Source organism: Hyperolius riggenbachi, chromosome 6, assembly GCF_040937935.1.
Source record: "Hyperolius riggenbachi isolate aHypRig1 chromosome 6, aHypRig1.pri, whole genome shotgun sequence".
NCBI classification, from domain to species: domain Eukaryota; kingdom Metazoa; phylum Chordata; class Amphibia; order Anura; family Hyperoliidae; genus Hyperolius; species Hyperolius riggenbachi.
Window position 1 is genome coordinate 378,063,851 of NC_090651.1, and position 26,957 is coordinate 378,090,807.

Below are 26,957 nucleotides of genomic sequence, written 5' to 3' on the forward strand. Positions count from 1 at the left end.
GCCCCGCCCCGTCCTACAGGTGAGATGTATAAGAGGCTGCAGTCCTGGCTGTGTGATATCCGTGGCAGATCTGACTACAGCACAGGTAAGACAGCACAATCCATCGTATTATAGTGCGGATCGCGGATAGGAGAGAAGGACTGGGGGGCTTTCTTAATAGAGGAGCTATTAATTGGGCCTTGCGTGTAAATGTGATGCCAATGGTATGCAGCTCGATATTGAACCAATCCAGATGGTCAGGAGGTGTATTTAATTGGAACAATTGCATGCTTCATACTATTTACACTAAATGGAAGCTTAAGTGACATGTGACATGATGAGATGACAGAGCATAGCACACAAATAATTAGAACAAAAATCTAATTAAATGCCATTGGCCTCAATTCACTAAGATCATGCTGGAGATAATAAGGGAGAAAACTTACCTCCACACAATGAGAGAGTTATCTTATCTCTTCATTCCTTAAGTTACCTCCTCTGTACTTAAAGAGACACTGAAGCGAGACTAAATCTCGCTTCAGCTCTCATATATAGCAGGGGCACGTGTGCCCCTGCTAAAACGCCGCTATCCCGCGGCTAAACGGGGGTCCCTTCACCCCCAACCCACCCCCCGCAAACCTTGGTCAGAAAATGGTCGCTGGTTGTCTCTTCCTGGAGGCAAGGGCTAACGGCTGCAGCCCTGCCTCCCAGCGCGTCTATCAGACGCACATCGCCGCCTCTCCCCCGCCCCTCTCAGTGAAGGAAGACTGAGAGGGGCGGGGGAGAGGCGGAGATACGCGCTGACAGACGCACGTGGGGCAGGGCTGCGGCGGTTAGCCCTGCCCCAACCAGGAAGCGCTCCCCCGCATTACGGAGGGGGTTTGGGGGGACAGGGATCCCCGTTAAGCCGCGGGATAGCCGCGTTTTAGCAGGGGCACACGTGCCCCTGCTATATATGAGGTCTGAAGCGAGATCTATTCTCGCTTCAGACTCTCTTTAACCTGCCTGGCGTTCTATTAAGATCGCCAGGCAGGCTGCGGGAGGGTTTTTTTTTAATAAAAAAAAAACTATTTCATGCAGCCAACTGAAAGTTGGCTGCATGAAAGCCCACTAGAGGGCGCTCCGGAGGTGATCTTCCGATCGCCTCCGGCGCCCAGAATAAACAAGGAAGGCCGCAATGAGCGGCCTTCCTTGTTTTGCTTACATCGTCGCCATAGCGACGAGCGGAGTGACGTCATCGACGTCAGCCGACGTCCTGACGTCAGCCGCCTCCGATCCAGCCCTTAGCGCTGGCCGGAACTTTTTGTTCCGGCTACGCTGGGCTCAGGCGGCTAGGGGGGCCCTCTTTCGCCGCTGCTCGCGGCGGATCGCCGCAGAGCGGCGGCGATCAGGCAGCACACGCGGCTGGCAAAGTGCCGGCTGCGTGTGCTGCTTTTTATTTGAGCCAAATCGGCCCAGCTGGGCCTGAGCGGCAGGCTCCGGCGGTACTGGACGAGCTGAGCTCGTCCAGACCGCCCAGCAGGTTAAGTTACCTCTTCTGTAGTTAAGTTACCTCCTCTGTAGTTATTTTCACACGCAGCTAATTAACAGCCTGTCTTTAACTTTAGAATTCTGGAGTTATTTTAAGGATTGAAGCGTTAACTTAAAGACAAAAGAGTTAACTTTAGGTTTGCCTGAGATAAAATGTTTCCTGAATACTACATAACTCTAGAAACGTTATTAAAGACATGAGATAAGCTTAGTGAATTGAGGCCACTATATCAAAAAGTATAGGGATCCTGAGATATATCCAACAATTATCAAAATGTATTAACCACTTCAGCCTAAACTGTTGTTCACTTTATGCATCCGAGCAACTTTCACCTCCCATTCATTCGCCAATAGCTTTATCACTACTTATCCCACTGAAATGATCTATATCTTGTTTTTTCCGCCCCCATTTAGGCATTCTTTGGGTTGTACATTTTGCTAAGAATTATTTTTTTCTAAATCCATTTTAACAGGAAGCTTAAGATAGAAATTGAAAACATTTATTATTTCTCAGTTTTTGCCCATTATAGTTTGAAATTAATACATGCAACCGTAATTAAAACTCATGTATTTTATTTGCCCATATGTCCCGGTTATTACACTGTATAAATTATGTCCCTATCACAATGTATTGCGTCGATATTTTATTTGGAAGGAAAGGTGCATTTTTTCAATTTGCGTCCATCACTATTTACAAGCTTATAATTAAAAAAAATATATAATAATATACTCTCTTGACATGGATATTTAAAAAGTTCAGACCCTTAGGTAACTATTTATATATTTTTTTTAATTGTAATTTTTTTTTTTATTATTTAAAAAAATGATTTGGGTATTTTTTGGTGTGGAAGGTAAATAGCTAATTTAAATGTAATATTATGCAATTATTTAATAAAAAACACATGTGGGTGTAGTTTACTTGGCCACAAGATGGCCACAGTCAAAAAGTCCTGGAAGCGAATAATCTCGCTTCCAGGAACTAGAAAGAGGATGGGAAACTTTTTTTTTGCAGAAAGACCGAGGCCTCTGATAAGAAGCCGTCGGTTTTTCTGTGGGGGACTTAGATCGGTGAATGGGAACTATTTTCCCATTCATTGATCTGGGGGTTAACTGCAGGGGGCGGGAGCGCGCGCCTCAAGCAGCAGCAGCGGTACAGTCTATCTGGACGGATACATCCGTCCAGATAGACTTATTGTAAGTGGTTAAACATTTCAGCAAAAGATCAAATTGCACTCACAGAATATTAAAATTATTTAAAACTCTCGTAATTATAGCTGTACCTAAATCATAGGACATCAAGCAAGGGGTGCACCTATTAAGATTTATACTGGTATCCACTTAATCTTTGGGCCCCTTTAAATCCTATAATGCACGCTATAAGAAGTCATCCAGTAAGCACTGTCTCCAATGCAACCCACGTGCAATATATGATGCACATCTCTTTGTCATATGTCAAATACAAAACGCCCTCATTACGCGCAGCAGTCAACTGACAGTTTTTCTACAGTCAGGACCCAGTCGGACTATAGCCTCCTTCACTGATAAAGAATTAAGGCCCATTTATACATAAAAAGCGCAAAATGGTACCTCAGGTGATTTTCCCGCGATTAACGTGGAAAAGCATTGGACAAATGCATGTTCCTGGAGCAACCGCGATTATTGCTCCTATAGCATGCTATATCAGATCACTCCCGAATCGCCCAAAAATAGTGTATGCAACGCGTTTTACAATTGCCGCAAATCATGAAATGCCCATGATCGGCGGCAATCGCGGCAGTGAGATCACTGCCATATAGTTTATAAAGCGTTAGCGCTTCGGCGATTAGCGGTAAGCGGACGCTAATCATCCTAGCTTTCCTGGCAGAGAACTGAGTGTCTGAGGGCAGGGGATAGATAAAAAGGTCAATCCTATTAATATTATAAATTTTGGATGTTTGGATGTTTGTTACTCGATCACGCAACAATGGCTGAACGGATTTGAATGAAATTTGGCACACACATAGTACATTACCTGGAATAAAGTATAGGATACTTTTTATTCCCATAACCAAAAAGGGGGCGGAGACAATTATTATTATTATTATTAATATTATTGATTTATAAAGCGCCAACATATTCCGTGGCGCTGTACAAAGTAAGAAACAAACATGGGGTACATAATACAGACAATGTTGTACACCAATATACAAGATACATAATTAGTGACAAAATACAAATTATCGAATTGGTAATGACAGTGATAAAATTAACATGATGAATAAAATTTATAATGGTTACCAAGACACAAAAGGGGGAGAGAGCCCTGCCCTTGTGAGCTTACAATCTAAAGGGAATGGGGGGGGGGACAGGAGGAGGGGTAGTATGCAGCAAATATATAGAGGCTTTGTGTTTTAGGATACCTAGTAGGAGTGCAATTTGGTCTTAGTACAAAGGGAAGTGGCCTAAGGTAGAGCGTTTAAAGGTAACAAAGGTTGGCGAGTGACGGATGTGTTGTGGGAGGGCATTCCAGAGGAGGGGAGAAGCGCGTGCAAAGTCTTGTAAACGTGAATGTGAGGAGTTGATTCTAGAGGAGGACAACAGAACACAGAAGATCATGTGCCGATCTGAGATTGCGATTGGGTTTGTATCTGGAGATTAGTGAGGATATGTACCGGGGAGAGACAATTACAAATTTCACTGGGAAAATGTAAACAGCAGCCATTCTTACACTGTTAATGGCAGGGTTCTCAAACTTTGCACAATTGGTCACTGGGGGACTAAGATTAATATTCAGAAAAGTGGGTGGAGCCTACAAAAGCCAATCAAAATTCACCTATTGATTTCCAAGGGGAATGTTTACATTGCTGCCATTCTTGTACTGTTAATGGCACAAGCCTCAAACCTGGTACAGTTGATCATTGGGTGACTGGGGTTCAAATTGAGAAAGGTGGGTGGAGCCACAAACAGCCAATCAGATTTGTTTCATTCCAATGCTAATTATTGATGCCAAACACTGCAAAGCTCACAAACTTGGTAATTGAGTAATTTACTAATTGTGTATTAGGGATAGGAATGTGGGCACAGCCAACACCAGCCAAATACATAATTGGGCAATGTGGGGTCATGAGTGGGCGGAGACAAATACAAATTTTACTGGGAAAATATAAACAGCAGCCATTCTTACACTGTTAATGGTAGGGTTCTCAAACTTTGCACAGCTGGTTACTGGGTGACTGGGATTAATATTCAGAAAAGTGGGTGGAGTCTATAAAAGCCAATCAAAATTAACCTATTGATTTTCAAGGGGAATATTTCATTGCTGCCATTCTTGCACTGTTAATGGCACAAGCCTCAAACCTGGTACAGTTGGTCATTAAATTGATAAAAGGGGGTGGAGCCACAAACAGCCAATCTGATTTGTTTCTTTCTAATGCAAGTTATTGATGCCAAACATTGCAAAGCTAACAAACTTGGTCATTGAGTAATTGAGTAATTGTGTGTTAGGGTTAGGAAAAGAGGGCGCAGCCAACACCAGCTAAATACATAATCGGGCAACGCTGGGTTATCAGTGAGAGGCGGAGACAAATACAAATTTCACTGAGACAATGTAAACTGCAGCCATTCTTAAACTGTTAATGGTAGGGTTCTCAAACTTTGCACAATTGGTCACTGGGTGACTGGGATTAATATTCAGAAAAGTGGGTGGAGCCTACCAAAGCCAATCAAAATTCACCTATTGATTTTCAAGGGGAATATGTACAGTTGGTCATTGGGTGACTGGGGTCCAAATTCTGGAGAGGGGCAGAGCCACAGAAAGCCAATCTGATTTGTTTCATTTCAGTATAAATTATTGATGCCAAAGACTGCAAAGCTCACAGACTTGGTCATTGAGTAATTGTGTGTTAGGGTTAGAAAAAGTTGGCAGAGCCAACACCAGCCAAATACATACCCGAGCAATGTCAGGACATCAGTGGGCGGAGAAAAATACAAATTTATTTGGGAAAATATAAACTGCAGTCATTCTTACACTGTTAATGGCAGGGTTCTCAAACTTTGCACAGTTGGACACTGGGTGACTGTGATTAATATTCAGAAAAGTGGGTGGAGCCGAAAAAGCACATCACAATTCACCTATTGATTTTCAATGGTAATATGTAATTGCTTCCATTCATGCACTGTTAATAGTACAAGCCTCAAACCTGGTACAGTTGGTCATTGGGTGCCTGGGTTTCAAATTCAGAAAATGAGGTGGAGCCACAAACAGCCAATAAGATTTATTTCATTTCAATGCAATTTATTGATGCCTACAAAAGCCAATCAAAATCCACCTATTGATCTTTAAGGGGAATATTTAATTGATGCCATTCTTGCACTGTTAATGGCACGAGCCTCTTGCACTGTTAATCACCTGTACCTGGTACAGTTGGCCATTGGGTAAATGGGGTTCGAATTCAGAAAAGGGGTGGAGCCACAGCCAATCAGATTTATTTTATTTCAATGCAAATTATTGATGCCAAAGACCGCAAAGCTCACAAACTTGGTCATTAAGTAATTGAGTAAATGTGTGTTAGGGTTAGGAAAAGTGGGTGGAGCCAACACCAGCCAAATACATACTCGGGCAATGCCCAGCCACCAGCTAGTAGTTCATATATTTTAGCACTCAGAGATAAGGCGCATATCTGCTATTTTAAGTTTTTAAACATAACATAAAACTGGGGGATATCTAAAAAAGTCATTTTAGAAGTAGGAGGATAGATGCAATTATTTATCTCTTCACTTTAAATTTACATGCAATTCAAAATGATTAGCATCTGACTGACCATGTCTATTTATAACATGATCAAGCCAATAGGGATAAGCAGAAAATGTTCCTAATATGCAACTTTCTACTGAGCTGGAAAAGTGGAAGCTGTGCTAGCAAATTGAGTGTTAAGAAGTTTTGCCAGGATTGCGGCAATTAGAGTACTTCTGTTCTGTTGCACCGCATCGCTTCGCACTAAGTATGGAAGTCTAAATAGACTTTCATTTACGTAGCAGCCTCTTGCGGCAAAATTGCTTAACACAACTTACCACAACTCCATAGTGTGAAAGGGCCTTCAATCTACTGGGTATGCAAGGACCCTACTTGCATGTGCCCAGTGCAGATGGCCTCATCCATGGCAAAGAGTGTGGCCAGAAGATGAAGAGGAACCCTGCAGTGGAACAGTGACCTCCTTGAGGATCCAGAAAGCTTCTGGACTTTTCAGAGGGTTCCAACTGTTGAGGTAAGTATCTAACCTTTCCCCCTGCCCACTTAAAGTGGGGCTTCAACTGAAAAAGTTGCTTGTATAGCGACAAAACAACTTCCAGGTAAAAAGGTGCCAAGTAGAATCTTTGGACAATGTGCAGCATCTAATTACCATTGTTTTTTTAAAAGTTAGTATTTTAACCAGTTTACCCCCAGCGGTGCGGATTTCTCCGTCCCTTTTTCCACCCTGTTACCACCAAGGGACGGAGAAATCTGCACCTGATGCCACTCCCGCCGCTGTCCGTGCTCCCACTCGCTCATCCGCGCTCCCCCGCGCTCGAGCACGCCACCGCCCGCTCGCCCGGAAATCAATGAACGGGAAAAACCGTTCCCGTTCGTTGATCCAAGCCCCCGCAATGATCAGATCATTGTGAAAAAAAAAAAGTTTCTCAGCCTCTTAACACTTCCTGCATGCGTCCTTCCGGATGCTTGCAGGACGCATAAACAAAAAGTAAAGCTACACCCTAAAGCATTTTTTATATACAAATACATAAGTTATACACTAAAAATTAACTCATTACCACCCACACTTCCCAATTTATTTATTTTTGTAATAAAAAAAAAATTACAATAAAAAAAATACATAAATAGTTACCTTAGGGACTGAACTTTTTAAATATTTATGTCAAGAGGGTATAACACTGTTACTTTATAAACTGCGGGCTTGTAATTAGGGATGGACACAAAACTGAAAAAAATGCACCTTTATTTCCAAATAAAATATTGGCGCCAAACATTGTGATGGGGACATAATTAAAATGGTTTTATAACCGGGACAAATGGGCAAATACATTTCATGGGTTTTAATTACAGTAGCATGCATTATTTAAGAACTATAAAGTCTGAAAACTGAAAAATAATAAATTTTTTCCCGCATTTTTTCCTATTTTCCCATTAAAACACATTTAGAATAAAATAATTCTTGGCATAATGTCCCACTTAAAAAAAGCTTAATTGGTGGCGAAAAGAACAAGATATAGTTCATTTCATTGTGATAAGTAATACTAAAGTTATAAATGAATGAATGGAAGGAGCGCTGAAAGGTGAAAATTGCTCTGGTGCTCAAGGGGTAAAACCCCTTAGTGGTGAAGTGGTTAAGTGTACCCAAGGCAACATATTATATGATGAGATAAACATGTGTATGTACAGTACAAAACATATTAATAACCAGGCTGTGGTACTTGTTTTATCTTGTTGCCTGAAAGAGTCAATTTCTAGGCCTGGAAGTGACAGCTTCTGTCTTGTCGGTACCTTGTCAGGAATATAGTAATCATCACTGATAAGCAAATTGCAGCCATAAAAGTTTTCCAGGCTGAACAAAACTGCTGAGGGCAGGGGAGAGATAGAAATAGATCAATAGTTCATGTATTTTAACTCTGGGACACTTAATAGACTGCCATTCATCAGAGATAACAAAACATTCAATCTACTTTGTAAATGTTTAAATATAAAATAAAACCACGGGATATCTTAAAAAAAGGCATTTTTAGAAGTAGGAGGATAAATACAATTGTTTACCTCATAAATTTATTTTCATCTCGTTTTCACTTTAAACATTGTTTGCTCTATAATGGGCCACATCTTATATCTGACTTCAGTTCTACTTTACATGTCTCTCAGCGTTCCACAGCACAGACCCCCCCTAAACATGAAGATGCTGCGAGCGACCCCTTTGCTGCTAGCTGGTAAGCCCTGCACTGTGTCTACCATATCAGAAAATGTATCCTCTGCAAAGCCCTAAGGAATTTTAACTTTTTGTTTTCCTTTTCAGTTTTTATCTCGGTATTTGGTCAAGGATTTGCCAGATCACGTAAGAAATAACAGTATTTTGTGTTTGTGTGTGTAGAGCCGTCATTTATTATCACATCATTACAGGAAAAGCAACTGAGAGGTGTGCGTAGTGAATGTAGATTTGTGTTATATGTTTCCATTCCAATACTTCAAGCAGTAGGATCAGCCATACTATGCCTGGGAAAAAACACATATATATAAGTAAATACTTGATCTACTTACATAACACATGTATTGTACTGTCCGTGTTTTGATTTCAGTGAATGTTATATAGTAAATTAAGAGAATTCTGTTCCTGGTGGGAACCATGTCTTTTGCCCACAGTTTAGGCTAAATCCTGATGTCATTTCTGCCCTTTACTTTTTTTTTTCTTTTCTCCTCCAATTGCTGAGTCACCTCAGCCTTGCATGTAAACACAAGTGAGCAGAGGATCATGTTTCAGATAAGCAGCTAGGCAAAGAAATACATGGAAGAGGAGGAATATATTATAGATAAAAAGAACCCCCAGCATGCAACTGTTTGGCACTGACTACTAAAGGGCCAGTTCTCCTAAAGTATGTGATAACTCCAAACCATAGCAGCAGAAGAAGTTTTGAATGCAGGATTAGCATCTTTATCACTTAATACACTCAGACCAGTTGCTGTTGAAATTTGATTTAATAGTGACATTCCCGCTTTAAAGAGGAACTCTAAGGGCATTGGCCCAAAAACTCACCCTTGTTACCGCCTCTGGCCGCTGAGACCCACATTCACCTCTGCAAGCTTGTCCCTACCTAAAAGTGACATCAGATGTGAACAATCCCATTGATTTACATTCATTGTAAGTTCTAATATGGAATCACATGTGGAAAAATGTGTGTGAAACAGTCAGGTACTGTATATGCCCTGAGTTTTTCTTTTTATATCCCCTTATATAACTATGGTGATAGTTTCATAGTCCTTCTGTCTTGTATGCAGGTAAAGTGAAACGGTCTCAAACTGTTTATGTAGTGAACTCTAAACTGAGCCCCTGTGCCCCTAGGGGTGTGACAATCAGAGCCGGGACAAGGTCTTCCAGCACCCAAAGCTGGGTCACCAAAGTGCTCTCCTCCATCCCTCCCACCCCAGCTGTCACACACTGATTGCTATTACACTAAGAGGCCCCTCCCCATCCCTCCCACCCCAGCCGTCACACACTGATTGCTATTAGATTAAGAGGCGCCCAATACCTTAATATCTAGTTATCTGGCTTCCAGTCACTGCTGCATTTTTTCCTTTGAATTTTAAAACCGATTTTCTCAAAAACTACAAGGTCTTTTTGAGAAAAAAAAATGTTTGGACCTGTTCCTACTATTCCTCAAAGCAGCATGGACAGCTATACTATCCCAGGAAAACAAACCCATTTATAAGTACTTGTTCTTCTTACATAGCATATGTATTGTACTGTGTCCACATTTTAATTTCAGTGAATTTTATATAATAAATAAAGAGAAAACTGTTCCAGGCATTTTCCATCTTTACTGCCTCTGACTGAAGCCAATCCTGATGTAATGTCCTCCCTTACTCTTTTTGTTTTCTCCTAGAAACTGCTAGGTACACACGATGCAATTTTCGGACAGATTTACTGTCAGATCTATTATTTCCAACATGTCCGATCCAATTTCCAATTGATTTTCGATTGCATTTCCATTTACTTCTATGAAAAATCGATCGAAAATTGATCGGAAATCAGATTGGACATGTTGGAAATAATCGATCTGACAGTAAATTTGTCCGAAAATTGCATCATGTGTCCCTAGCATTATATCTAGCTTGCTTTGTAAACACACGTGAGCACAGCATAGATCGGATTTCTGCAGCTTCTGCAGAGGGGTGAGGTGTATTTCCCTTCTCAGACTTGTGCTCATCACTATTCGTCAGGGCCAGGCCGAGGCAGAGGCGAGAGAGGCTCCAGCCTCAGGGCGCAGTGTAGGAGGGGGCGCACAACTCACTCAGCTATCATTTCCATATTGTGTTTGAGGCAGGGAGAAATAGGAAAAGGGGATACATGGCAGTGACTGCAAGCCAGATAACTAGAGATTAAGACGTTGGGGCCCTGGGGAACCTCTTAGTGTAATAGCAATCAGTGTGTGACGGCTGGGGTGGGAGGGATGGAGGGGTGCACTTTGGTGTCTCAACCTTGGGTGCCGGAGGACCTTGTCCAGGCTCTGCTATTGGTGACCGTTGGCCAACAGGAGCAGTTTAGTGAAGCAAGCTTCACTTGCACTCCATAAATAGCTAGACACAGACAGATTCCCTTTAATGTCTTCATGATACAAAAGCCTCTTTATATATCATGATTATTATGAATGTTGATGTTGTATTCTATAAACCATGTAGCCATAGCATCGCTGTCAGTTACTGCTAACTTTCACAGGGTTGCTGTCATGGTGATTTCATTTATTTTGCCTTCTCTTGTAGCACCCTTCCCAGGCTTCCAGCAGTTTCCCCAGGACTATCAGCGTAAGTGTTCACTATTTATACCAGGTGGCTGTAAATTAACAATCAACTCATTGAGCTGAACGTCTGCTTCGGTCTACATTTGTCAGTCTTGCTGGTAAATGGGGAAATGGTGCTGAAACAAATTTTCAGGGGCAAATTTATCATTAGCTGTAAAGAAGGATTTTGATCTGTGTACATTCAGTACATTGAATGATTCAAAAAGGGTGCCGCGGTAATTTGATCGTCAGAGAAAGCTTCTAGTGGCTGGCCTGGATACAGAAGCCTGTAGGCCCAGATGTCCTGGCACCCTAGACCCCGCCCTCCATGAACCTACAAACCCCCGCCGTACCGCACCACTAATATGCTGGCTGTCCCAGCTGTCACCTCTCCCTTACTTCCCTTGCCTATCATAGGTAGCTACAGGTGTCCCTTAGCATTAGGTAGTCAGAGGTACCCTCAGTATTAAGTAGCTAGAGGTGCCCCCGACTGATGGGAGATCTCGTCAGTGGAATGCTGAGAGCTGGGTGAGTAACCTCTCATTTACACTCTGCTCAGGACTCTACAAATAGAAGGAGGAAGGAGAGTGAGCTGCCTTTCCTTCGTTAGTTGCCTGTAGGCATGTGCCCACAGTGCCTTATGGTAAATCTGGCCCTGGCTACTGGAATATCTGTAAAAGAAAATTAATTCCGTAATTTTTACCAGTATTTTACTAAAACCTAACCTAACCTACTCCCACATGAACCCTCCCTTACCAATACCTAAATCTAACTGATCACACACACACAATCCCCACCAATCTGCCACTAAATACCTGCCGTGGTAGTTTGGACGTCCCCATAGGCACCCTTTTAATGACCGAGAATAGCTGCCATAAGTGGGAGTTAAAATAGAGGGAAAGACTGAAGACTGTGTTGTGTAATGTAGTTGGCCGTGAAGCACATTTCAGCAGATTGCATTACACTTTCACTGTGCCACGTAATTATTATTATTATTATTATTACGTAATGCAGAATAACCAATGACTGAGGATCTCTGCCCACGTCAGATCACAGGGGAGTGGGTGGAGGGTCTGGGTCCAGCTGATGATGTATCACGTGATGCAGTATAACCAATGGCGCCGGGAGGGAGGACTGGGGATCTCTGTGCACGTCAGATCACAGGGGAGTCGGTGGAGAGTCTGGGTCCAGCTGATGATGTGTCACATGATGCAGAATAACCAATGGTGCTGGGAGGGAGGACTGGGGATCTCTGCCCACGTCAGAACAGAGGAGAGTGGGAGGAGAGTCTGGGTCCAGCTGATGATGTGTCACGTGATGCAGAATAACCAATGGTGCTGGGAGGGAGGACTGGGGAACTCTGCCCACGTCAGAACACAGGAGGGTGGGTGGAGAGTCTGGGTCCAGCTGATAAAGCGTCACGTAATGCAGAATAACCAATGGTGCTGGGAGGGAGGACTGGGGATCTCTGCCCACGTCAGATCACAGGAGAGTGGGTGGAGAGTCTGGGTCCAGCTGATGATGTGTCACGTGATGCAAAATAACCAATGGGGCCGGGAGGGAGGACTGGGGATCTCTGCCCACGTCAGATCACAGGAGAGTGGGTGGAGAGTCTGGGTCCAGCTGATGATGTGTCACGGGATGCAGAATAACCAATGGCGCCCGGAGGGAGGACTGAGGATCTCTGCCCACGTCAGATCACAGGAGAGTGGGTGGAGAGTCTGTGACCAGCAGATAATGCGTCACATGATGCAGAAGAATAACCAATGGTGCTGGAAGGGAGGATTGGGGATCTCTGCCCACAGTAGAATACAGGAGTGTGGGTGGAGACTCTGGGACCAGCTGATGAATGCTGTTTGGTAGCCTGCCCTAGTTGTAATTGTCCAGCAGGGAGGAGTAGTGTCACAATGATGAGGGGGACTTAATCGGGGGGGGGGGGTGAACAGGCAGAAGGAGGGTGCTGAGGAGAAGACGAGGAGCTCTGACTTGGTGATTTTAAATAAGCAAAAAAAAAAATACAACATTTAAAGAAACTTTTCATACATAATCAGTCAAGAAGTCAGTTCTGTGAAGAAGATTATGAAACTGTCCCTTAATTTGGACTTTTCAGAAGTTACTCTACTATCTAGTGATCTCACTTCAGGTGTGCTTAAAGTTAACATTAGTAGAGTAACTTTCAAAAAGTACTAATTAAGGCACAGTTTTTTAATCTTTATGGAGGCTGGAGGATATAGAGTCTGCCATAATTATTTACTTTTAAGCAATGCACATTGCCTGGCTGTCCTGCTAATCCTCTGCCTCTAATAATCTTAACAAGACCCTTAACAAGCATGCAGATCAGATGTTTGAAATGTGATTGAATTCGCTGCATGCTTGTTTCAGGTATGTGATTCAGACACTACTGATGCCTCAAAGATCAGCAGGACAGCCAGGCAACCAGTATTGTTAGAAAAGGCAACAAATATGGCAGCCTCCATATTCCTCTCACTTCAGTGGTCCTTTAAATGAATCTTTTTGATTTTATTATAGAGCCGTACCAAGAGGAGCAAGAGGACCAACAGTACCAAGAAGACCAACAGAACCAACAGATTCCATCTGATGATGAGAGTAGGTGCAAGTGTACCTTACTACTACATAGATTTATTAAGACCACCTCAACCGATAATGAGACATGTGTATGGAAGTCAGCTCTCAAACCGCGATCCGCTCAGAGGTGCTTGGCTATATACCAGACCTACACTAGTTTTTCTCCGTAATTTGCCTGATGAAGCAGAACTGTACCTGCGAAACGCGTTGCAAAGTGGATTATCTAATAAATGTTATATTCGGATACAAAAATAACGGATTTATGTCTGTTTGTCTGCGACGGAAGTAAGTCCACCACAACTTCCCTCTTTTAAACATTTTTATTCTATTTTGTATTCTGTTCAAGTATTTCAACAAAGTCTAGAAAAAGTTCTTGCAACCACTTGGGGCACATGCATTTAAACTGTAGGATTTATAAACAAAAACAGCCAACTCGGTTGAGTTCACATAATATTGCGGCGAAACTGTTGGATTATATTGACTGATTCATTTTGTCGACCTTCTTTAGACGACCTTCTTTACCCATATGGAACAGATCAGGGTGATGAAACGACCCCAAGAGAAGATGACGGCACCTCAGGGGCAATTCACCTTTTCCAAGAATTCAAATTCTTCGGAAAAACTCACAGTTGCCTCTACGTAAGTGTCCTTTATCTCTCCATCTACAGTTTAGCCGATCATCTATATTAAAAGCGAGTTCACAGCTTGATATTAGTAGGACTCGTGAGTTAGGGCCTCCATTTTGTAGCTTTCATGGGGGCACAAGCAGCTGGGGTTAATTTTTCTTCTTAATCAGACTCACATGAGGTTTTCTTGACATTCCTCCATTCAGGTGAACAACAATGGTGTCCTCTCCTTCGGCACTGCCGTATCCCAGTACACACCTGATCCCTTCCCACTGAAAGATGGACGGGCATTCATCACTCCTTTCTGGGCAGATGTAGACATCGAACTCGGAGGAGATGTTTTCTACCAGCAGACCACAAACTTTGCCATTCTGAGGAGGATAACCCGTGACATGGCCATACACCTCCCACAGTTGGGTTTCACCGCCACCTGGGCCTTCATTGCCACCTGGCACAGAGTAGTCTTCTTTGGAGCAGCTAACCCAAAGGTAAGTACGACCTGAATCTTGACAAAGGACCAGTATGTGGATTCATTTGTTAGGAAAAAGCTACCAAAGGCTGATCCAATTCACTTTTTCTCAAAAGTTTTCTTCTAGGAGATTATTTTCATCTTCTGCTTAAAATAACTTTTCAGCACTTTGCAATTGAAAAAGTACCAACATGAAAGTGAAAAGGTACTGTCAAAATTATTCTGCGTGTTTTCTTGCTTGCCGATGGCGTAAAAGGTATTTCGTTGATAAAATGTAAAATATCACCTAGGAGAAAACTTAGGAGAAAAAGTGAATTGGATAAGGCACCAAGAGTTTTAACCTGCTGAGCGGTCTGGACGAGCTCAGCTCGTCCAACACCGCCAGAGGCTGCCGCTCAGGCCCTGCTGGGCCGATTTCAATGAAATAAAAAGCAGCACACGCAGCCGGCACTTTGCCAGCCGCGTGTGCTGCCTGATCGCCGCTGCAGCGCGGCGATCCGCCGCGTGCAGCGGCGAAAGAGGGTCCCCCCAGCCGCCCGAGCCCAGCGTAGCCGGAACAAACAGTTCCGGCCAGCGCTAAGGGCTGGATCGGAGGCGGCTGACGTCAGGACGTCGGCTGACGTCCATGACGTCACTCCGCTCGTCGCCATGGCGACGAGGTAAGCGAAACACGGAAGGCCGCTTATTGCGGCCTTCCGTGTTACTTCTGGCCGCCGGAGGCGATCGGAAGAACGCCTCCGGAGCGCCCTGTAGTGGGCTTTCATGCAGCCAACTTTCAGTTGGCTGCATGGAATAGTTTTTTTTTAATTTAAAAAAAACCCTCCCGCAGCCACCCTGGCGATTTAATCAGAACGCCAGGGTGGTTAAAGAAAAACTCCGACCAAGAATTGAACTTTATCCCAATCAGTAGCTGATACCCCCTTTTACATGAGAAATCTATTCCTTTTCACAAACAGACCATCAGGGGGCGCTGTATGGCTGATATTGTGGTGAAACCCCTTCCACAAGAAACTCTGAGGACCGTGGTACTCTTGGCAGTTACCTGTCTGTGAACCCTGTTGCATTGTGGGAAATAGCGGTTTACATCTGTTTCCAACTGCCAAAAAACCATGCAGCAGCTACATCACCTGCCAACAGTAAATATGTCACCATGTAATAAATGTCAGAAAGTAAATCAGGGATTTAAAAGATTTTACAATGGGCAAACACTGACTAAATCATTTATACATAATTATTCTAAAAATGAAGCACTTTTTTTATTACCGGTACATTATTTTCACTGGAGTTCCTCTTTAAAGACTGCTATGGTGCCCAGTTCTCTTAGAGTGGATTTACAGCGGTAGCTGACACCAACTGATGCATCTTAAATCTGACAGAACCGATAGGTTTTGGGCCACTCCATCTCCTCATGGGGGATTCTTAGGGTTTTCTTTGTTTTCAACAGCATTTCCTGAACAGCAGTTGCAAAGTCTAACTGACATAATAGTGTGCCAGTGAATAGGGAGGCCGGCTGGTATCTTACTCTTTTGGCAATTAAACTGCCATTCATGAAATGCTGTTGAAAACAAATAAAACCCTGGGAATCCCCCATGAGGAGTTGGACTGGCCCAAAACCGGTTCTGTCAGATTTTAAGTGCCTACTTTTTTCGCGATAGTGGTCAGTTGTTCATCATCAGTTGCTGTGTGTTATCATCTGCTTTCTATGTCCTGGGTGCACAACACATACAAAAAGGCATGCAGCAACGGAACTAAACTCTTGCACGGGACACAAGGAAAACATGGAGAAATGCACCCTGTATGTATTTACAGAGATTAGCCTAATCCCCCTCATTTTTGTCTAAACACAGATTGTAATTTGATCTTCGCCTTGTGTGGGTGGTGAGGGAGGGGGGCCCAAATCGGTTACTTTGCTTAGGGCCCCATTTGGCCTTAATTCAGCTTTGCCATGGGGGGGATTGTATCATGCAATATTTGTAATTTACATACAACAGTTTAATAGCATTGTTAAAGCTAGATTAAATGTTAAAGGTAGCCATACACTGGTCGATTTGCCATTAGATCGACCAGCTGACAGATCCCTATCTGATCGAAGCCTTTACTGCAAACAGGTTGTGAATCGATTTCAGCCTGAAACCGATCACAATCTGTTGAGCTGCTCCTGCCGCCTGTCTCCCCCCCCCCCCCCCCGTATATATTACCTGAAGCTGGCTCCGGGTCCTCTTCTCCGCGCTGCACCCCGCACCGCATCCCAGCGTACACTGTGTCACACCGTGACCAGGGAGTTCAATTAGAGCGCCCTCTATTTGAACTTCCTGGTCACTGCAGTGACACAGGAAGTTAATGTACGCTGGGATGGAAGCAGGAACAGAGTGGTGCAGCGCAGAGAAGATGCCCGGGAGCCAGCGTCAGGTAATGTATACCTGATCGGGTCGGCCGCCGCTAGCGACGCGCTCCCTACCCGTGGGCGATCGCCGGTATTTTTCCGCACGGCGCGATCGACAGACCAATCCAATTTCGGGAGGAAATCGGATCGGCGAGTGCGTTTAGCGCGAACGATTAGCAGCAGATTCGATCCCAGTGATCGAATCTGCTGTTGAAACGGCCGCAAATCGGGCCAGTGTATGGCCAGCTTAATAGTTAATTAGTAGACTATTATTTGTTATGGTCCTGCCTCATTCAAACAGGTGAGTTGCAGCTAGTAACTGTAGGCGCCCAACAAATGTCTAAAAAAACTTTTAAAAAAAAAGATGCTTAAAAGGAAGGTAAATGTAGGCTTACCTTCAATGATGACAAATGGTTAAGAGTTTAGACAGTTGGTTGATAAGGACAAAAACAATGCGTTTCATGGCCTGAAGCCATTTCCTCGGGTAAATAAGCCTTAAAGAGACTCTGTAACAAAATTTTGAGCCTTATTTTTTCTATTCTATAAGTTCCTATACCTGTTCTGATGTGGCCTGTCTTACTGCAACCTTTTCTAGTTGCACTGTCTCTGTAATAAATCTTATCTCCTTTCCTCTGTTGGCTCTGTCGGGCTTAGGCTGGAATGTGTGGAATGTGCAGCACTGCTTGTCATTGGCAGAAGCTTTACACACCCCCTCCAAGCTCTGCATGAATCACACAGTAAGCTGTTCTCAGCCTATGATACTCTGGTTAGAAGAAGCCAGTCATTTGTTTGTAAACACTGCCTAAAACTGTTAATTACAAGCCAGGATTGCAGCAGAGAGTGACAGAAACAGCACAGAGGGGCCCAGGGGAACATAAGGAATAGAATGGTATTCTTTTTATTGTATCACACTGCACGCGTTTCAAGCCGCGTTTTGGAAACGCGTGCAGGTGGCCAAAACGCACGACATCAGACATTGCATAGAGTGCAATGTCTGATGTTCACACTGCATGCGTTCCGGACCTGTGCGGTCCGGGAACGCATGCTGCACGCAGATTTTGCAAAAACGCGTGGCTGTCCCATTCACTTTTCAGTGATGGGATCAGCCACGCAACGCACACAAACGCGGATGGCCATGCGTTCGTACGCGTTGCGGTCCGCACGCGTTCCGCACGCATAGCCATCCGCATTTCTGATCTGAACGGGCCCTTAGAATATTAGAGTACAGATTCTCTTTAAGGGCTCGTTTCCACTAGAGCGAATCTGCATGTGTTTCCTGCATGCAGATTCGCTCAAACAATACTAGTGGATGGCGCCGTTTCCACTTGTCAGGAATTCTGTGCGGCTCACTCTGCAGAAAAAATCTGCACAGCAGAGCCGTCAGAATTCGCACGCCGCACACCGGCACGCGAATCGTCGGTCATGTAACTAAATAGGAAAACCGCAAGCACTTGAGTCTTGCGGTTTTCCCGGCGTTTCCGCGAGCGATTTTGTTAAAAAACCCATGTCAATGCTCGCCGGCATTGACATGGTTAAAATCGCGTTGTTAAAATCGCTAATGATTCCGCGTGAAAATCCGCATGAAAACGTCAACGAATCCGCAACCGTATGCGGATTTGTTGACGCGTTTTCCGCGAGCAAATCGCGCCACACAAGTGGAAACGTACCCTAAAAGAAAGAAAACAGGGCTCTAAGCAACAACAGATGAGTTGGCTGAGAACTTGTACAGTTGATAACTTTTAAAGAAGTAACATTTTCGTGTTACTATAATTACGCATGCGAAATTTGCTATTACGGCCCGAAATTATGGTAGCGTAATTGCCATTAAAATTGTAATTGATAATACCGTAAGCGTAATTTCCAACGCGTAATTTCACGTACAACTATACCGTAATTTCACGTTAAACCATAACGTAATTTCGCATTTCTTCGTAATTTCGCGAATTTCGTAATTACTTGTTAGCTATAAAAAGAAATGCATTTTGCCTGGAGGGATTCTGGGAGGCATCTCTCAGTCAGTGACAGTCACTTCTCGGCACTTCTGTCAGTCTCCTGTCCTCGCTGGTGCTGTAGCACATGCAGGCAGCCTCTTCCCCTATGAGATTGCTCAACTTCCTGTTGTTTTTGTTCGCGTTAGCCAATCAGAAGCGAATCAGCGGTAGTCAGACGAACGCTAACAAATTTTCGCATATGAACGCTTTTTCGCGTTAAATAATGTAAAAACTAAGCATGCGCAGTTCAAGGGTGTATTGACAAGAATGTTTCTACTCACAGAGCAAGCTTTTTCGCAATAATTACACTGTGATCAATGAGAGTAATATGAACTATCGCGAAATTACGTTACGTAACTACGGTTACAAACGTTTGCATGCAAGGCAAACGTAATTTCGCGATACCCACTGTAACGCGAAAACTACGCAAAAATCAACGCTTACAGTAATATGAACTATCGCGAAATTACGTTATGTAACCACGCTTACAAACGGTTGCATGCAAGGCAAACGTAATTTCGCGATACCCACTGTAACGCGAAAACTACGCGAAAATCAACGCTTACAGTAATATGAACTATCGCGAAATTACGTTATGTAACTACGCTTACAAACGGTTGCATGCAAGGCAAACGTAATTTCGCGATACCCACTGTAATGCGAAAGCTACGCAAAAATTACGCTTACGCGGAATTTCGCTAAATCCTTCTTCATTACGATTATGTACTTACGGCCATAATCGTACTTACACTAATAACGCGAAATTTCGCGAAATCGTAATTAAGTCATTACGCTCACCTCTACTTAGTGGAGTCCATTTTTAAAGGTCTTTAAAATGTGTTACTGCTGTGGCTTTGCTGTATATTTTGTATATTTTATTGTAGTTTTTCTTCAAAGGACTTGTAGAAAAAAAAAACAATATTGGCTATTAATAAAAAAAAAGAAAGAAAAATCAGCTATTAATATATATTTTTTCTCTCGTACTTTAGACTAACACATTCCAGGCCATCCTTACTACCGATGGAAACCGGTATTTTGCCATCTTTAACTATGGAGACATTCAGTGGACCACTGGAACTGCCAGCGAAGGAGACCCTCAGACTGGTATTGGTGGCATCCCAGCTCAGGTATAACTTATTACCACAGTATACAGTTATAGGAAGTGTATGACAGGTTGTATAACATATTTGTATTATTGTTCAATACTTTAATTTATTATCAAAATGTTAAATATTATATAATGTAATGTAGAATTACAGTCTGGCATAGGAATAAAGCACTAATTAGTACAGGAATTAAGCACTACAAGCCTAGCCACTTAGGTAATCAAAAAAGAAAATAGTTATGTGCATTGCAACTTATAATATACTAGCTGATTGCCCGGGTATGTATTTGGCTGGTGTTGGCTGCCCCCACTTTTTTTTAACCATAACACACAATTACTCAATGACCAAGTTTGTGAGCTTTGCGGTCTTTGGCATCAATAATTTGCATTGAAATGAAACCAATGTGATTGGCTGTTTTTGGCTCCACCCCCTTTTCTAAATTTGAACCCCAGTCAACCAATGACCGATTGTAGCAGGTTTGAGGCCTGTGCCATTAACAGTACAAGAATGGCAGCAATGTAAATATTCCCCTTGAAAATCAATAGGTGAATTTTGATTGGCTTTTATAGGCTCCACCCACTTTTCTGAATATTAATCCCAGTCACCCAGTGACCAACTGTGCAAAGTTTGAGAACCCTACCATTATCAGTGTAAGAATGGCTGCAGTTTACATTTTCCCAGTAAAATTTGTATTTGTCTCCGCCCACTTTTTGGTTACAGGGATAAGAAGTATCCTATACTTTATTGCAGGTAATGTACTACGTGTGTGCCAAATTTCATTCAAATCCGTTCAGCCATTGTTGTGTGATCGAGTAACAAACATCCGAACTTTTGCATTTATTATACTAGTGAAATTATAATTTATATGTGCTAAAAACAAGAGACTAAACTAGAACTTTAGGCTAAGTTAACACTGAATCATGCCCATAGCAATGGATTTCAAAATAAGCATCTTTTGGGAATGCACATGTTGTTACGAATTGAACCTCTCACCAGTCATAATGTGTGCATTGTCCAGTATTGCACAATTTGACTCTCAATATTACAATTAAACCCAACTTATTGTGCGCCCAATGCACCAATATGGTTGATTCCATTGTGGGACCATTGCAATGCGTTACTTACGTTATATTGCACCACAACACACACAGTGTGTACTTACCTTATACGTTATTTACCTGCAGTGGATGGGGTGTCGAGACACCCTGGAAAGAAGAGACAAAGCAAAAATCGGGAGCCCAAATGGTGCAGTATGTCAGTAACACTGAAAACAATATGATGATAAAAGGGCTACTCACAACGGTGGGTTGCTGGGGGCAACCGACCACAGGAAGCAGGTGGAGATAATGATCCCATCTCCACTCGGCTGTCCCAGACTGGGACTGGTGGTGGTCGCTTCAAATGGCTTCAAACATGGTCCGTTTTTGAACCCTACCCACAACAGGTGTGTGGGGGTGGGCAAGGGGGGACATATGTCCCCGGGCGCAGCACTGTGAGGGCGCTCAGCACGGCCATTGCACCCCCACAGGCATAAGAGGTGGCTTGCTGGCTGCCTGAAGTGCCTCTGCTTCTCTCCCTCTCTCTGCAGAAGCGTTAACAGCAGCAGAATAAGGCTATCTGAAGGGGGCATATCTAGCTATCTAAACAGGGACAAGGAGGCACATCTGACTAACTAAAGGGGAACACATCTGGCTATCTGAATGGGGTGAGGGGGCACATATAGCTATCTAAATAACTTTTGACTCCGCTCATGACCACATTCTGATGTGTGGCCACGCCCATTTTATCTATAGGGGCGCAAAAACTGTCTTTGTCCCCGGGTGCTGAAAACCTTAGCTACACCTCTGGTGACTAAGCACAATAAAACAAAATTCTCTTTTTTCCTATGAGAATGTCCTTACTGAGGTAAGCCACCTCATTTATCGTTTTTCCTGTTGTTTTTAAAGTGAACCTAAAGGCAACAAAAAAAAAATGAGATGAACTCACCTGGGGCTTCCCTCAGACCCTGCAGACGATCGGTGCCCTCGCAGCCCCGCTCCGATGGTCCAGGACCCGCCGGCGAACACTTCCAGCAATAGCAGCATAGGGGGCGATATACAGGCTGGGAACACGAAGAATCACTCGCGTTCCCATGGCTGTCGGCCGGTGACGGCCAAACTGGAAGTGTTCGCCGGCGGGTCCTGGAGCATCGGAGCGGGGCTGCGAGGGCACCGATCGTCTGCAGGGGGCTGAGGGAAGCCCCAGGTGAGTTAATTAATTTTTTTTTTTTACTTTAGGTTCTCTTTAACTCAGTTTTATAAACCCCTGGGCCCTTCTTTATCCTCATTGTACGTTATTGAGCTGGTGAGCTCTCATGAAGCTGTTTTGCATGAAACACGTCGAGCAATGAACCTGAGTGGACTACCATACTGTATCTCACTTTCTAGGCGGGATTTAACAGTGGAGACGACACCCACTACTTCAATATTCCGGGATCCAGAACCAACGAGGTGATGAAAATTGCTTCTACATCCAACGTTGGCCGCCCCGGACGCTGGGTCTTCCAAGTGGATGAGCTTCAGGTTTTCAATGGCTGCATCTTCCAAGGTATTGGTGACTTCCAAAATCATTGCCTTTTGTTTATGTGAGGTTGTTTATTTGTTTTTATATTTTGTTTGTTTGTGTTTATTGTTGTTTTGTTGTCTCCCAAGTCAAAGGCACTTTAATACATGAATATATCTTTGATTGTGTAACTTATTCAGTGCTTTTTAGTAAGAAGAGAAAAAGGGCCCTTGTGGCGTAATGAGAATACGTCATCATAACTTGCTTTATAGGTGTATATTCATTGATAAAATGACACCAAACCATAATAGTCAATTCTGTATTAGATTTTTTTAAAATAAGAATAATATTCACAACCTTCAACAATAATGAAAAAAGCATGCTTGCATAAGAGAGAAGACATTAGGGGAAATAAAACTCGATTTTTGTAAAGATTTTTTTTGCAAAACTATGAATTTTCACAATACTTTGAATGTTCCACGGTATATGGAATCAGTATATGGAATCAGGGTTGGGATTTTTTTCCCAAGACATTTCAGCCTGTTTAGCTGAAACATCAATTAACTGTGCATAAAAATATTCATTTATCACCATTAAAAATGTAAGGCCTACAATCTTCAGTTAACATGGCCATTGATTACCATGTGACTGAACTCCACTGCCTATAATGCTGGAGGCTGCTGCTGACTGAGGTTTTCTGAAGCTTGCATGTTTTGAAAACAAGTTTTTGATTGGGTCATGGCAGAAACCATATTGTCCACATAGCAGCACCACAGTTCCCCCGATCCCTAACCCCCCAAGCTAAACATTAACTTCTATCTCATACCTAAGGCTCTATTTCTACTGGAATGTTGCGTCTGTTTCTGAATTGAAAGCGGCACCCATGCTGTTCTGAAGCCACAGCCCAAACGTTATAGCAGTGCCATGCATGCATATAAGGATTTGGATGCATGCTTCAGTAAACTGCAGTATGGCATAGACATTGTACTGGCATGTAAACCTAATGGCAAGACTACTGACGGAATAGGCAGCACTTCCCCGCTCAAATCGCTACAGATTCGGCAGTAGTTGAAACTGGTCCTAATCCTAGCCAATTAAACAAACCTCTTTATATTGTTATTATTACTATTAGGGATAGCTGGAAATGCCAATTTCCAGTTCTGCGTAAATTCCACTTTCCGCCAATGCCGATTAACAATTCAGCAGATTTCTGATTTTCCAATTTCCAAAGAGTCTTTTTTGTAGTCATCTTTTGCATTCTCTGATTTTGGCAAATACTTTCTGAGTTGACTCGGAAATATTGCACCAATCAGAGAATGCAGAATTTGACTGCGGTAATCAAAATATCACGGAAATTTTAGACCAATCACTAGACCATACATGTCAAACTCCGGCCCGCAGGCAAAATCTGGCCCTCCGAGCCATTAAATTTGGCCCTCAAGTGGTTTCCCCACCTTACATTATGTTTGGCCCACTCTAGGCCACCAGGGAAGCTATAGTGGAGGTGAAGCTCTAGAACACCAGTGAAGCCATATGGGGGAAATAACTAAACATTAGGGAACTGTATAAGGGGAGGGGGCTCTAGACACCAAGGAACTGTATAGGGGAGGGAGGACCACTAAACACCAGGGAACTGTACAGGGGAGGTTGGGGACCTCTTAGACACCAAGGAACTGTATGGGGGAGGGAGGACCACTAGACTCCAGGGAACTGTATAGGGGAGGGAGGGCCACTAGACAACAGGGAACTGTATAGGGGAGGGAGGACCACTAGACAACAGGGAACTGTATAGGGGGGGGGGGGGCCTCTAGACACCAAGGAACTGTATAGGGGAGGGAGGACCACTAGACAACAGGGAACTGTATAGGGGAGGGTGGGGGCTCTCATATAAACACCAGGGAACTGTATAGGGGAGGGAGGACCACTAGACAACAGGGAACTGTATAGGGGAGGGAGGACCACTAGACAACAGGGAACTGTATAGGGGAGGGAGGACCACTAAACACCAGGGAACTGTACAGGGTAGGGTGGGGACCTCTAGACACCAAGGAACTATATAGGGGAGGGAGGACCACTAGACACCAAGGAACTGTATAGGGGTTGAAGGGGGAAGGGGGCATTAGACACTGGAAACTTTATAAGGGAGGAAGATGGCCAGTAGACATTGAGGTTGACCCGCGACTTGGTCCCACTGTACAATTTCGGCCCACTTTGTATTTGAGTTTGACGACCCTGCACTAGACTAATACTTGGTAGTATCCAAGTCTTCTGACGGGGCTAAAATTATAGCGGCAATACGATTTTCGTAGAAAAATTCTGCATTCTCTGCTTGGTGTTCCGTGATTGGGCTAAAATGACATAGTTGCGGTAAACCCGATTTCCAAGTTCTGATAAGAAATGCAGAAATTACAACTCCACGGAATCTGAATAAGCATCACTAATTATATTTATTATTATTGTTATTATTATTGATTTATATCATATGCTCCAACACTAACACTGTTGACCTACGCCCAGCCCCAGCTAATACAGTAATTCTAACTGATACTCACCCTTCACTGTCTTTGCCTCTGACTCCAAGCTCCACGGACCAAACCCTACACCCTTATGACACCCTACACAGACGAAAGAAGACTTGCAAGTGATAACTGGCGGTTTTTGCCCAAACCAACCACACTAAAGCAAACTTCTTTCACTATCCTGCACTACAATTGGGCCGGTATACTGTGTATGTTAATTCCTGGAGGAGCGGTAGAATTTTCTTGGCACAGCTAGCTCTTAGTTGAAAGGACAATATATGTGGTGTGCCCTACATATTAACCGTTTCTGCCATCGGTAAGTCAATCACTCATCAGGGTTACTCTGTCCTCGGTTGTAGCAGTCCAAATGAGGAAATATTACATGTTGTTGGCTGGATATTTTTTTTGTTGAGTTCTCTGTCACATGTTAAATCTCTAATGCTGTATTTCCTCAATTTGCAGCCAAGTTTGCCAATGAAGGTGAAACGTTTTGGTCAGACTCCTCCTGCAGCAGCAAATGCCATTGTGAAGGAAGTAAAGTCTCTTGCGCAGGTGAGGCCTGTCCAAAGTCTGGCATCTGCGAGGAGTCCGGATCCTTCTACATATGCAAAGCCCAGGAGCAGCACACCTGCACATGAGAGCCCCAACCTCTCCTGGACCTCGGCTGCGTCTCCTTACGGGATTAGCTTGATCAGATCTCACTTGTGCAATATAGATTAGATTTAGCAACTGCAATTATTCTTCTGCTTTCTATTTGCTCTTACTCCTTGCAATAACCCTATTAAGATGTTTGCTTTAAAACTATGCTGTGAAAATGCCCGCTAGCCTCAGAAACAGCAGTCACATGACCACTCAACCCTGAAGGAACCTGTCCAGCAGCAAAAGTTGCAGCATCACATCTTACATTATGTGATGGGGCAAAGCACATATTCAGTCCTAAAGCACTTTCAAGGGTGAGGGTGGAGGGGCGTGTCTCAGACTGCTGCAGGGCTGGCAGGAAAGAGGTGGTCCATCATGTGATCACTGTTTCTGGACGTCAATGCAGGCAATACCAATACTTTCTCTACTTAGCATCTCTAAAAGCCATTGTGAGGGATAAGAAGAGATCCGGGTAGCTCAAGATTCTGAACATATAATGAAAAGATGCATGACGTCTACCTATGCATGATGTCTAGTAAAAACGTTAGTAGTAAAATGATCTTGGACCTCGTTTAGTCAATGAAGCCACCAGTCAATTTGAAGAACCGTAGGTGGCAGGTATAGGTGCCCCCAGTATAGGTAGCCAGTATAGTTGCTCCAGTATAGGTAGCCAGTATAGTTGCCCCAGCATAGATAGCGAGTATAGTTGCCCCGGTATAGGAAGCCAGTATAGTTGCCCCCTAGTATAGGTAGCCAGTAGCGTCCAGGCGAACGGCCAGGCAGGCGGCGGTAAGACGGTCGGGGGTAGGCAAGGCACTCTCTTCACTTCCGGTTACTGCCTAGCACTGCCCCCAGACTTTTGCCGGCTGAGGAAGTCGCCTCACTTGGCATCATGGGTGGACTGGGCCTGCTAGTGCGGAAGCAGTGCTGGGTGTGGCATAAAGAACATCTCCCCAGCACTGTGTACAGAGGTCTCTCTATGCCAGAACATTTAAAGGCTTTGACTGGTTCAGAATGGCTGTCTGTGATTGTTCATTGCTCTGTCGCTAGTCAATAAAAATTATTTCACCCAAAA

At 43.6% G+C, this 26,957-nt stretch overlaps 1 protein-coding gene across 1 annotated transcript; it reads left to right on the forward strand.

The window, feature by feature from the left end:
* Positions 1 to 52: 52 nt before the first annotated feature.
* On the forward strand, positions 53 to 26,957 carry LOC137523079 (alpha-tectorin-like). Its single transcript, XM_068243281.1, has 10 exons — positions 53 to 85; positions 8,396 to 8,460; positions 8,547 to 8,585; positions 11,006 to 11,047; positions 13,552 to 13,629; positions 14,117 to 14,247; positions 14,441 to 14,722; positions 20,067 to 20,204; positions 22,610 to 22,769; positions 25,706 to 26,957. Exons 2-10 carry the CDS (start codon positions 8,424 to 8,426, stop codon positions 25,879 to 25,881), a joined length of 1,083 nt encoding a protein of 360 aa, XP_068099382.1. The 5' UTR covers positions 53 to 85; positions 8,396 to 8,423; the 3' UTR covers positions 25,882 to 26,957.